General features: G+C 39.0%; 1 protein-coding gene across 3 annotated transcripts in view; it reads left to right on the forward strand.

Annotated features, from left to right (window-relative positions):
* Window positions 1-11,917, forward strand: part of VTI1A (vesicle transport through interaction with t-SNAREs 1A) — a 249,894-nt gene extending 237,977 nt beyond the window's left edge. For all 3 annotated transcript variants that reach the window (XM_085229582.1, XM_085229579.1, XM_085229580.1), the window contains one exon: window positions 11,032-11,917. Coding sequence is in view for 2 of the 3 variants with exons in the window: in XM_085229579.1 (XP_085085705.1) it covers window positions 11,032-11,125 (94 nt within the window). In the remaining variant the exon portion in view is untranslated. The remainder of the gene's footprint in view (window positions 1-11,031) is intronic.
* Window positions 11,918-13,707: the final 1,790 nt, after the last annotated feature.

A 13,707-nucleotide genomic window follows, 5' to 3' on the forward strand; every position in this document is an offset into this window, starting at 1 on the left:
AGTAAAAATACATGAATTTTTCAATTAAAAATGTATTGCTCTTGCAATTGTGCTTGTTACATGTTGGAGTCTGGGCCAATAAACAGCCTGTTAAAACATAAAGAAGTCCATTCAGTCAAACTTGTGCCTGCCATTTATGTTTCAAAAACTGAGAAAATAATATGTTAGAATGGCATTGCTCACAAATATCAATTAGGCATTCAGCTGTATCATTAAATTAATTTGGGGGGAGAAAATTGTTCCGGTGGATTTAGTGGAAAAATATTTTTGAATACGGAGTTTGCACACTGACAATAATAATTATGTTGACCAATGTTGAAGCAATACCCTTAAAATATTTCTCCATCTGAAGAAATGAAATTGTCTGTCTTTCTCTTTTCAAACCAGTTGACAAATTAGGCTTCCAGCTGATAATTAGTGCCGTTTAACACCCATCTTGTCATTCTGAAATCTCAAAGCTCAAACTGTTTGCTTTTCCTCGTTATCATGTGCTTCTGGAGGTGGGAGGTTTGGAATATGGAATTGCACTTCCTGCACCGTTTTGTAAAAAACATAAAGAGCATCTCTTCTCTGAGGCAGCCAACAGCGGTGGGACACAGTCCTGGCATCCTGACCCCTGTGAAAGGGACAGCCGGAGCAACACGCCCCTGTGCCTTCCCGGAGCTGCCCCAGGGCAGCACGGCTCTGCACCACACTTGTGTCTTCATGGCACAGTTGAGCCCCACAGCAAATATTTGAGAGCAGCCAACAGCACTGCAAATACTGCATGCCTTGTTTATGCTTGCGTATTTCATGGTATTTGATATAAAGTACTCAAGACAGACCAGCATTAAGAGGATTATTTCAGACAGCATTAGGAGTTAATTTACAGAAGATTAGCTCTAAATCAGGCAGATATCATAAGCAAATTAACATCAGTTGTGGGAGATTCATAATCGAAATGTGTGGTGTTTTTAGTTTCTCCCTGCGTGTGCTTAAGTAGATGACTGGTATCTGTATTAGTTTCCAAGACTGAGGTGCTACATCTTGAGTAGCGAAGAACAGGTATACTTTTTTTTTCTGGATGCACATTACTTATTATGGTGCTATTTACTGACAGTGAAACTGCTTAACTCCAAGTACCCTTCCTCTGCTGAATATTTTATATTTCATGCCATTTCTTTATTGAGTAATGTTTTGTTTGGCCTCGGAAATGATGTCTCCATGGTGTTACAATATTTTAAAATAGGTAATGTGCAGCTTTGCTTCAGATTGACATACTTAATCTTTTTTTTTTCCTGTTAAAACGAGTCACATTTTAATGCCAACTCATAAAAATGAAGGAGTGTATAAAATGCTACGTACTATGGTGAAGATTACAGCTACTTAAAAATAGCTTCCCTAATACTTAAGCATGGAAATTACAGATTTGTACTATTTCCACTGGAGTGATGTTTAATTTGTAGCAAAAAGCAGATTCTGTTCTTCAGTTGGTTTTTCAGACATGTTTTCCTCACTGCAGACAGACAGACATAAGCAACCATCCATCTCAATATCACCGTTTCAAAAGCGCTTGCCTAATTAGTGGAGAGGATTATGAAGGGAACTGAGCTGCAATATTAAAGCCTATGTTCTGCGTTGTACTTGGAGTTCTGAAAGTTTTGAAAGTCTTAGAATGGGATTCCCATCTTTGGAGAAATTTGTGTTCTGCTCTCCAAGAGGTATTAAACCGGCTAGTCTTCAGTGTTCTCCTGAACGTTTGGGTTTTCTTTTCAGCTGGGGAGGGAAGTCTGGGCAGCGTTTTACAATTTTTTCCCTTCTTGATGGACCAAATTCCTCTTGACAAGGTTGGCCTGAGGTCATGAATGTCTCCCTGTGTTCACGGAGACAGGAATCTTTGCTCTTTCTCTGAGATCATGAAAACTTACACCCACTCTAAGCCAGGTTGGGCCTGTAGGTCCCTCCGGTTGCAAGATCTGCAAGTACTTCTGCACTTTGACTTTGTGCCCTGTAGCTTTACAGAATGCATGGAGGCTCGGAGTGGTTATTAAACCAAGGTGTCTGAGGTCATAACAAAGTAGAGGCATTTCTGCTCCCCTAATAGAAATACTGTAACATGCTGAAAAGAAAATACTCTAATAGTGGCAAGTATCTCCTGTCAACTAATTTGATAGTTCTCTATCAGGTAAACCATTTGTGAATACATCGATTCTTTTTATTTTTCACTGTTCTGTCTTCACTATTCCCAGGTTTTCTCAGAACCAGTTGGGCAAAAATTGATTTTTATTTGTTCCACCGGCCTTGTGGAAAATTAGCTTATGAACTGGTTTTTACAGGAAGACTCAAAGCACAGGACAGGTTGAAAAATAAGCCTATAGCAGTCAAAATTGTTGTCTGAAATGTCTTCAGACTGGAAGGCTGAATTTATTGCTCAAAACAAGTACTAGCAATGTGGAGGTGTGCAGTCCTGCTCATTATCACTGGAAAAGGGGGAACCAAAAAGCACAGTAAAAAATTAAATTTTAATAATGCTAGTGATATTTTCTAAATCCTTCTTGACAGAAAGATTCTCATTATTTTTATCTGTCTCAGAGTAGGCTCTTTTAATGCCATCTCACAAATGGCCTTAGCCATGATTGTTTTCCTTTCTCTTATAGCATTTGAAAAAAAAATAAAAAAAGAATATATACCAAAAAAAATTCTATTCTATCATTCAAGAGGTGCCATGAAATGGTAACATTTTGGAGAGCACATCTTCAGGAACAATAGCTGCAGATGCCTTCAGGTTTTTATAAAAGAGGTCAACATTGTTAAGGCAATTGTAGCAAACTTTCTATACAAAAAGACGCCCAGTCAAATATAGTGTGATAAGGAGAAAGCAATATAAATAATATGATGTCCAGTCTCCAGCTTCACCACACCTAAAGCTGTAGTTATTAAAGTGAGGCAAGGTGAAAGATGTTGCTTCCTTTTATCCATATAAGATGTATATATTTTAGTGCGATCTAATGATTATGAAAGTTGATAAAATGCAGAGTTAGACATTTTTCCTTTCCTTAAATTGGACAGAATGTAAACTTAACTGTATTTATTGTGAAAGCCAATGTGTGATCATGTATGTTCTTGTCATTTTATAGCTTGCATACGTTTCATCTGTTGAAGAAGTAATTGCTTTAGCTTTGAGGGGGTTGGTTAGGGTGGTTTTGCTGTTTTTTTTTTCCCTATTTACCATTTGGAGACGAGGGCCACATGCAGCCGGTGTGCTGAAGAATGCCATTACTCTGACAGCTGGGCTATCTGCCCTCTCTCTGAGCTCCTTCTAAAGCTCTCATAATGTTTGCTGAGGCCTATGGTTCTTAGTCATGCTCAGGTGACTAAATGTATCATTTGTTCTTCTTGTTACTCCAGTACCCTGAGAAAGGCTGGTTGGAGATTAATGCAACCTTGACTCCTTCCACTTGCAGTTGCCACTGCACGTGATCTTCCTTTAGACTTGCCAGAGAGATCTGGTGTTGCCTCTGCTTTGCATGAAATGAATTAATCTTTCTCCAGTTTTGGCTGGGGAGTTTCCATGGCCCTGGAAGCCACCCGCTGTTCCTCCTAATGACAGTAATAATCTAATTTGTTCCCTCCATGGAAGGAGCAAACATGGGGACAGGAGAAAGCTGAAGCTGTGTCACTGAGGTTAGTGCAGAGAAATGCTCTCTGTCAGGAACTTTCATAAGCAGAAGTGAGCTTTTCATCCTTCACAAATACCTCCCCATATGTTCTAAAAGTAGGCAGTGAATAAAACCCCAGCTAGTCGAAGATATACAGTACCCTTCCTTTTGCCTTTATATCCTAGCTCCCACAGTCCATGAGGTCCTCTTCCAGGCTATCCGTGTTCTTGCACTTTACATGCTGATGTCTTCATACATTTGTCATTCAGACATTTCTGTAGATATCTCGCCTTCCCAGGCCACTTCAATCAAGCTGTCATCCACTTATTCCCCCTGGATTCTTGTGGTCTCCTGTGTATTATTTGTACCTCCTGAGATTGCCAGCTCGCTGAGACAGAATTTGTGCAAGCTATGATAGTCATGATCCTGATGGCCACCAAATAACACCAGATAAAATATTCCAATGCTGTTCATACGCTTTTCTACATTTGGAATCTATTACAAGATTTCTGTTCAGAATTAGTTCGTGTTTTAACTACTTTACAGTCTTATTGGTAAGATTGTCAGAAGTTGACAAAATACAGTTCCTTGAGCCTCGTTCCCATCTTCTGCTCCTCAAAAATTCCTGTCAAGAGGGAGTTGCATTTGATTCTGTTCAGAGCTTCTATGAGATTAGGAGTCCATGAAAAGATGGTGAATCAAGGTACTTTTTGACTAATTACTGATGAAATCTACTGCTTTATGTTTGAGTTTCACCTCTGTAGATTGTTTTTTTTTTCTGATTTATGGGAGTTTGCAGACGTTTTACAATATGGTAAAACCTTTGGTGGATGATTGTGCCTTCAGAGCTAACAAGCTTTCTCCAAACAAATTTGATTTTGGGAAACTGTCACTCTTTCTTGGACTCATCTTTGAGCTTTGAGGAGTTCATCCCTACCTAATGTGCACTTAACTAAACCAGCTACTTAACTGACTTGTTCTCCTGAGATGTGTATATATGAACAGGAAAAAGAGAAGGCAGCTCAGAGCAGGACTCTAACTCATATAGACAGGGAGCTGAGAGAGATTAGCTAGATATAATTTTGATGTTTAAAGTTGGATAGTGTGTCTACCTTCCTGCACCTGTTATTACATGACTCATTCTTTCACTCATGGCCCAGGTGGAAAGACATTGATGTGGTTTGAGTGTAATATTATAACTAAAGATTGGTATCCATGCTATTATAAGTACATGGCTCCAGTCCTTAAGACTGATCTTTAAACTAGAGCATGTATCTCTGCAAAACTTCTCAGACCTACCAACAATATCTTACTCACCTTGTAAGGCCCATCTCTTTCAAAAAACCCTGCTATTTGCCTAGAAAAATGTCATCTTTTTTTATTCTCCGTTTCTGAGTCTTTAATCTCATTATCTGCTCAGTTTTCAGCAATTTTAATGGATTTTCACGAGGATTTACGCATAAGAAAGTAGAGTCATTAGCCCAAGGGTAAGAGGAGACTCCTTCAGGAGGAAATTCATGGACCAGGATGTAGGCTCCTATTGGGAACTGTGGGTCTCCAGACTGGGGGAGCCCAGGCAGTATGGCCTTTTTGGCAAGAAGTAAGCCATGGGGAGTCCTATTCACTCTTTGCCACCCTGCAGAGCCTTTTCACTTTTAAATTTGCAATGTCAATTACAATGGAATTGGTCCTGCTCACCTGGAGAACACAAAGAACTTGGCCTTATTTTCAGAGTTTTGGCAGGGAGGAAAAAAACCTTGAAAATTTTCCAAGTACTTTTTCTAACATCAACTCAAAGAGGGCTAAGGAGTTGTATGCAGTTATGCTGGTATTTTTTCACTGATAGAATTTCTGTTTTCTAATTTCTGTTGTTAATGATGTAACATCTCAAATCATTTCCAACCAGCTGTAATTTTGCTAGACATAGTTCTCTTACACTTTTATTTCAGTAAGTTGCCACGTCTTTAAGTTTTCCCACAGCCTGCCTAGTTCTTTTCAGCTGCTTTTATTTAAGAAAAGCATTCTTAAACCTAAAGATGGGAAAGATGAATAGTTACTCGAACAGCCCCCAGATACCCTGAACTTAGAGATTTATCATTATGTATCTAAGGCTTTGCTTTACCAATCATAACATTTTATTCCCCTGTGTTGGCTCTAGTGCTTCGATCTGAAAGCTCCTGATAGATAGTAACAAGGATGTCCTTATATATAGCAATAATGGTGTCTGTCCCAGAAGGTAATTGAGTATGGCTGTATGACTTTAAATTCACATTTGCTGATATTTATTTCCCAAATACTGCTGTGTATTTGCCTGTATGATTACACCTACACTTTGTCTTTTTTTGAATCATGAAAACTGGGCATTTAAAAATCATCACCGATTTATATGCATCTTTCTTTTTTTATCACGTTAGCAAAACCTGCCGATTACAAATGAAAGGGTATCCAAAATGTAATTTGAAGTGACCATCTAAAATGTGTTCTTGCATACAAAGAAGCCGCCTTTCTGTCCAATAAACTCATAGGAATCACATCTAGTTAAATCTCAAATACATGTACTACAGTGAAACACTGTTGGACAGTGCTCCGTCATCAATCAGTCTGTGTTCTTGAGGACACTCTTTTTCAAGACATTTGCTTTAAGGATAAAGAGCTGTGTTGTAATGAATGTGTGCTAACTGATCCCCCAAGCCGTTTGCATTTTTTTATTTGTATCAATGTCAAAGTTGAGCTTCTATAAGACATTTTTGCAGTATTTTATTTGTAGTCTTCATTATTTCAAGTTAAGCACACGAAACTCTTGATGCGCCCAGAGTCTGTGCTGGTTCGTTTATATCTGTATTTAGTTAACATGTTACCGTGATTGCTAATTTTCATGACAATTGTTATTGTACCATCAGTGCTTAATGGCAAGGCATCATTATTCAGTGCTGGTCAATCAGGCACTAAGACATGTGCAAGACATCAGGCTGAACCCATATAGATGTCGTGCACTTCCCTGCTAATGAATGCAGGTTTGTAAAAAGGTTTAAACACGGTTGGCATCCTTAATGTAAGGTTTGCAAAAGCTTATTGGGAAACTGCTTTGTGTTTGTAAGGCACAGATCTAAACACTGCACAAATAGAGTTAGAGCCATTGTGTGTGCATGTTTGTGAAGCTACAGAGAAGGGAGAATCATTTGGGTTTTCGCAGTGTGGAAAGGCAGCACAACATCTGGCATGGAATGAGTATGGGTGATTTGCCGAGGATGTCAGTGTTTGGAAAAGGCTGTGGGACTTGTTCTCCAAAGCAGTGGTCTCTATGTATGTGAGAGCAGGTGATCCCTCTTCCCAGGAAGGAAAGCAGCCCGTGTGGTTGATCAGCTGTAGAACACAGCTGGCATGAGCTCCAGAGGCAGCTCCAGTGGTGAGAAGCCAGGAAGTTGGGTCAGGCATTTAGAAAAGAGGAGCAGAAGAAACTCAACAGGAGCAGAATGCACTTTCTGCTCTGGTAGCCCGGAGTGTTAAGCCAGCATGCTCTTTTCATGCGTTGCTTAATGCTACCCTTGCATATGCTTTAGTTACTGTTTCTATGTGGTTTTGCACCCAAACGTTTTGGGCTGCTGTCCATGATAAACTAGATGGAGCTTGGTTGAAAAGCGCAGACTTTTCATCTCTTCTAACTAAAAGCAGAATGAGCCCTTGTGCTCTTGGAGGCCTGAGTATGAAAGGAGCAGCAGATATTGGCTGTTAACGAGCTCCAGCACGCCGGGCTCCAGCAGAACTTGGTGTGAATTCAGTGCATAAGCTGCATCGACTAAATGGTTAATTCATCTCATATCAACAGTGCTATGATTCATAATGTAAACTTGAGGAATCCTTGATGTTTCAGTCACACATTCCTCTTAATTTGGCCATGCATTCTTTTAAAGCTACAGTGTGCTAACTTAATAAAATGCAGCATGCAAATGCACAAGTTTTTGCCTTCAGGCATTTTAGCCATGGATGTTTCAATGGGTGTCTTCTTTCAAGTATGTATTCTTTCTTAAATTATTTACCCTGTAAACATGCTTTGCATTTTCAAAGGAGAAACTGGGCTTCCTCGTTCACCAGATTTTGTTGAATTTAAGGTGTAGTAGAGATAAAAGAATATCATCTGCTTCTTGTGAGCATGTTAGCCTTTGGGATTTTTTGTAGTGAGTATTAGGCTCCATTTTCTTTCCCTTTGGTATGATCACACCCTCCCCCACTTAAATTCCTTGCTGCTTTGCCTAGAGCAATGCCCACTGGCAGTGTCTGGCTGTGACAGTACTATAGGCTCCTCTACAGATGGGTCCTGCCAATGCCAACCATTGTTCTACCGCTGTGAGCTGGCTTGACTGCAGTCTATCTATCACCCCAATCCCCATTTCCTCTTGATATTTTCTTTACTCCAGGGGGCTGCCCTTGCCTACTGACTTGGAGATGGGAAATCAGCTGACACCCAGAACTGGTGTCCTCCACCTGAGCAGGCTGCTCCCAGCATCAGCCTCAGACATCCCACTTGCTCACCCTTCCATGGGTCTATCCTGCTGCTTGTTGCCTCCCTTGGAGCCCCATCCTCCTGACACTTTGCAGTTTGCTTAGTCTTACTTCCTCACTTGAAAGTAAAATAGTAAAACTTAATGTTATTCTTTTTTTAAAAAAAGAAAGATATAAAATTAATCTTTAACTATGGGCTTGAATATTAAAAGTATATAATGCTTCAGTGTAGGAGTCTGTTGATAACATCCATCCTATTTCATGATTAATTTGTTCCTTTTAATATGATATTCTTTTGCTGCAGTGTGCAGACTAATTCAGATTCCTAGAAATTGAACTTTGATATGTATTTCCTAGATTCTTGCTGTAAGTGAACCTTCAATTAGCAGATACAGGTGGCAGCATGCCTTGCTCAGTGCTCTCTTGATGAGGATTTTAGAAACGTGGACACCGATTAAATAATCTTGCAGTGGGGTGTGCACTGACAGAGTGTTAAAAATAAGGTTTTTGGAGGATTTGGTACCTTTTTTTTTTTTTTTTTGTCTTCTAATTTTTCTGTAATTTTAAATCTCAGGTGATGAAATGTTCTTCCGGTGGGTCAGAGATAGGAGTTGATTTAAACACTTGGTATGTTATGTATGCCTTTGCCTAACTATGTGTTAGATTAAGCGAGTTTCACTCACAGTTAATCCTTTGTAAATTAGCATTATGGATGCCTTGGGGCCCACATCCCACAAATAAAATGGTTGTCAAGCCAGCTGCACTGTGTATTACTTAAGGCTGAATGTTTTAAAACTTTTCATGCTTTTAATCTATTTCACTGCTGAGTTTCAGTTTTGCTGAGTATCTTTTCAGGAGTGATGAGAGTGAGTGAGTAAATATATGTTCTGGTTTTCATGCGTTTGCTTGGGTGGATCATTTGTTATCAGGTGTTTGGCAGAGAATGTCACACCCCGCCACAGAATGGAAGCTTGTAAATTCAGGTGTTAAACTGAAGTGCAAACCAACAAGAACCAAAAGCCCTTAATTAGCTTTATTTTGTTAGCCCACTACTTTTTTTTTTTCCCCTTTTTTTTTTCTTTTTTCTTTTCTTTCTTAAGAGTGAGAAACATCCCTCCCTCCTCCTCATCCTTTTGGCAGAGTAAATATTGCCTGTTAAGTTTGAATTAGCTGTCATCGCAAAAGAATTAATGCTGTGGTTGAGCCTTTCTAGTGAGGAAGGGAAAAATAAACGAGACAGATCTTAGTTCAGCTTTAAGTGATAAATGAGGACAAAGCAGCCCATTCATCTCCTGCTAGGAAAGTGGACACAAACACTAAAGCAGTTTTGCGGAAGACGTGTCAGCAAATGTGATCATTTTGTAACCTGTCAGGAGGATAGAGAGCTAGTCCTTTTAGAGTGTCACAGGGGAGGGTGTCTGTCTGATGTGACAGTTTGCATCCATCCTTTTGCTGCTTTTTCTTTAGGTGGGGGGTAAGCATGGAGGGAGCTGGAGTAGGTTAAAATTGTATTTTTCCTTCCGCTTTCCAATATAATTTATATGTATATTCACCCCCATCCAAATGAAAAACACTTTCTAAGGAAAACTCCCCTCTGCTCTCTAGTTTCTGTCCCCTCTCACTGCATGAAATATGCTCAGTTTTTGCACATTACATTCCTTCTCCTCAAGTTTGAGCCTTGCAGTCAGTACGTTTCACAAGACGTGGTTTTACTTTTACCATTATTTGATTGGTAAAAGCTTTGTTTTGTTCTGTTTTACAGAAGCACAAAAAAAAAAACAAACCCACAACAAAATAAGAACAAAAATAACTTGGGGTTCTTCCGTTGTTGGTTTGGGTTTGGTTTTTTGCTGTCTCTCTCCAATTCTGATGATATGGTTCACGTACAAATATGTCTTGCAAAAGTTCCTGTGTCACAAAGAGCCTATGAAAATATCCTTCTTCCTCTGTGAGAACGGAATAACAAACACTGGGTTCTTACAGTTCAGAATCCTTCTGTAAAATACCTCGAATTCCATTGTTAATTGATTTATTCATTTTAAATGACCTATTAATTTCAGGCCAAATCTGGACCCATATGATGTCTGATTTTAGAAGCAGGGATTTCTCCCAGAAATGATTACACGGTATCAGGATACTACTTCTACTATCTTTGTACTATCACAAATTTCCACTTTCTTATGCTAAATAGTAAATGCAACATTTGCCTGTTGCCATAAGTAAAGGTATGCTACAGAGACGGAAGGTGCTTTTACAACATAAGCTTCACAGTTTGACACTTGCTTCTTTATATCATCCTTTTCTTCAAAACTGTCTTTCATACTTTTCCCTTGGTATTTTAGTACAAGTAAGTACCTCATTGACATGTGTTTCCTTGAAACGTTGTACCCTAATAATAAAGTCCCTTGAAAATTAGTAAAGTTTCCTTTCAGATTTAAAAAAAAAAAAAAAAAAAAAAAAAAAAAAAAAAAAAAGCTTTTAGAATAGTGCTAAAAATGTAATGGTATTTTAGTACTACAGAGCACCCTGCATGGACGGCATTAACTGAAGACTGATAATGTAATTTGTTTTAGAAAGTTAATGTTAATAGTAGCATGATGCATTTCAGTTATTCTAATATGTGTGTATCTGTATGCATAATTAAGGAAAGGTTCATTCTTTCTTCAAATCCAAAGTCGAATTAAATAGCTTCATAAAGAAATATGTAGAGTACTGGAGATGGAAAGTAGTAAAAACAGTCAGGGTATGCAGAATGGTGTTGGAAAACATAAATTCGTGGCCCTGTGCCTTTTCTCCATGATTTTTATCGTTGTACCTCTTTATATTGTTTAATATATTTTCCACTGTTTTCACTGTGTTTTTTTGTTTTTTTATCTCTTCTGCTTTTTTCCAGGATCATCCAAAACCGAATTTTGCTCGTTGTTCTGGCAGTCTTCATCATCCTCACCACCGCAGCAGCTATTTTTTTTTCTGTCCAGGGACACTGATATCTTTATTCTGCAACAAACTGCTTGTTCTGAGTAATTAAGACAAAGTGGTCACATGAATCATTCTCTTGCACTGACAGAGTCTCCTTCTCTTTTCCACTATTCAACTCAGGTGCAAGTGGTGTAAAATACTTTATATTATTGATGGCGTAATTGATGGCATGTGGCGTTGATTACTTTTCTTCTATTTTTTTTTTTTTTTTTGGTCTTTATCTGAGTATTTTTGAAATCTTAATACTCGTTTGGGGGAGGGCTTGCTCCAGTATCGAAAGACCTAACGTGTCCAATTCTACCCCAGACAATTGGTATGTAAGCTGCAAGAGTTTAGAGAGCTAAAGGGGATCTTTGCACTTTTCTTGTGCTATGTGGGGTGTATGAATATCAAGCAGTACCTGACCTTATGTGATATAGAATATAAGTAAAGCGCAGACCAACGATGTAGAAAGTGAACCTGTCTCCTGTGACTAACTACTGATCATGAATCATTGTAATAGATGTAACCTGGTTAGGAACGGTAGTTGTAAAAAGTGAGCAACCTAGAAGATGTTTGATATCTGATGTGGATCCAACACACTATTTAACTTCTTCTTTTTTTTTTTTTTAATTAAACTTTCTTTTCTGCTTATTCAAAACAATTCTGTTTTCATCTAGATCATGATAAAGCATCACTCGCTGGAAATATAGTTGTGACCGCGGCCCATATGTTGAATCTGTTTCAAATCTTCCAGTGTTAATATATGTGCTACCAAGTGTACATGCCAGACCTTTATTAAAAGTGTATAAAGATATTAATCTATTCATTGTTGATTAAACAGAGATCCTAAATAATAGTTCAGTGACAAACACATGATTACTGTACATTAACCCAAAATCTAGATTTTGCATATTGGCCTTGACACCAGGTAAAAATATCTTCAGTCTAATAAATTCTGATGTGATGTTCCCCTTTTTAAACAGCAACTGTAAAAATGTTCATTTATATATGCTTTTAGCTGATGCAGTGTATCAAAGTTTCATCTACCAGGCTACCTGTGTGTAAATGAGGTGTGTTTCTCATTTCCTGTTGGCTCTGCCTCACCTATAGCAATGTCTGTGTCATTTGAATTACAGCTCCTGCAAGGATCATTTTTCTGGTGATGTGGTAATTTTGGTAATTTTCATGAGAATTTTTCAATTTATTATAAGTAATCTCTTCCAAATATTACAAATTGAGAAGGATTTTAACTTAAAATATTTTCCTGAAGACGCTCAGTGAAAAAAAATCTGATGGCTTTCAGATTCCCTGAAAATTGAGTAGCAAGTGAGCACCAAATTATCACGTCTTTGTGATCTTTGGGGTTTCAGCATCTCTGCTGTTTCTGAGATTGATTTGGGGATAAGCACCTGGGAGTTGATTGGGGCCCTAAGTGTGTCCCATCATTCCTACATAGAAATTAATAACTCAGCTAAAAGGATGTTGGTATTGATACAAGAGCTAAGATTTAGACGTATGCTGATAAATGCAAAATAAAAAGAACAAAAAGAAAAATGGAACTCATTAAAGCAAATTAAAGCATGTGTGGTCAGATGTGGGTTTTTGAAGTTTCATACAACTTGCATCTCAGTTCCAAAGTGGTTTCTCTGCCAGGTTTCTCTACTTACTCGTGTCAGTGGCTGTAGGGTTGGGCTGATACAAAAGTTCCTGGGTGATCCAAAGCCATGTATTTATTTGGGAGATGTTGTGCTGGCCGTACAGTGCTGCTTGGTCATGTTCCATTGCTTGTGTCTGCAGCCTAGCAATGCAGTAAGGCAGCGGGACTCCTCACCACCTACAGGTGTCCCTGGGAGACCCCCTGCTCTTGTATTTGCAAGGTGTGAGGTAGGTATCCCATGACTCTCAAGCATGGAAAGATGCGAGTGTTGAGCATGGAGTGTGGAAGCTGCCTGACCTTTAGTCACAATATGCATTCAAATTATGAGTTTAAGTTTGTGTAGCTTCAGGTGATGGCAATGAGCTGACTTCAGGCAAATTAGGGAGAAGCCTAGCAGTGTTAGAAGGTATTTATCCTCTCCTAAGCAAATTAAGAGATGCATATTTTGTAAAACGGAAAACTGTCAAGAAGGGAACCTTCAGCTCCATCTGTTGCCTAGACATTTTCAGTGTTGCCTCAATAATTTAGCTATCACGGGGATTGATTCATGACTACTGATCTTAACAGTGACCTATGACTAGGTTTTGCCCTCCATCTAGCCACCTGCTGGAATCAGCAAAAAGCTGAAAGAAAACGAGTTTTCCTTATCCCAGTATAAATCTAGGGCATAGTGTCACATCAGATACATCCACTCAGATGGGAATGAGGGAGAGAGAGAGTTTGCCACGTGAAGCCTTCATCTTCACTTTTGATGAACCTGTCATTGCCATGTTTCTTGTGCTAACCTGTTAATAACTTCTCTGTGCCTGCTTTGCATGTACTCCCCATGTGTAAAATATTGCTCGAGTGGAAGTTCCGCTCTGCAAAACACAACGGGTATGTGCTCTGTCCCGTATCCCTCCAGCACACGGGTGAGCTGCTCCAGGTGCTCTCGTGTTGGTGGGGATGCAG

Source organism: Meleagris gallopavo, chromosome 8 (assembly GCF_905368555.1).
Source record: "Meleagris gallopavo chromosome 8, MGAL_WU_HG_1.1, whole genome shotgun sequence".
Lineage (NCBI taxonomy): Eukaryota > Metazoa > Chordata > Aves > Galliformes > Phasianidae > Meleagris > Meleagris gallopavo.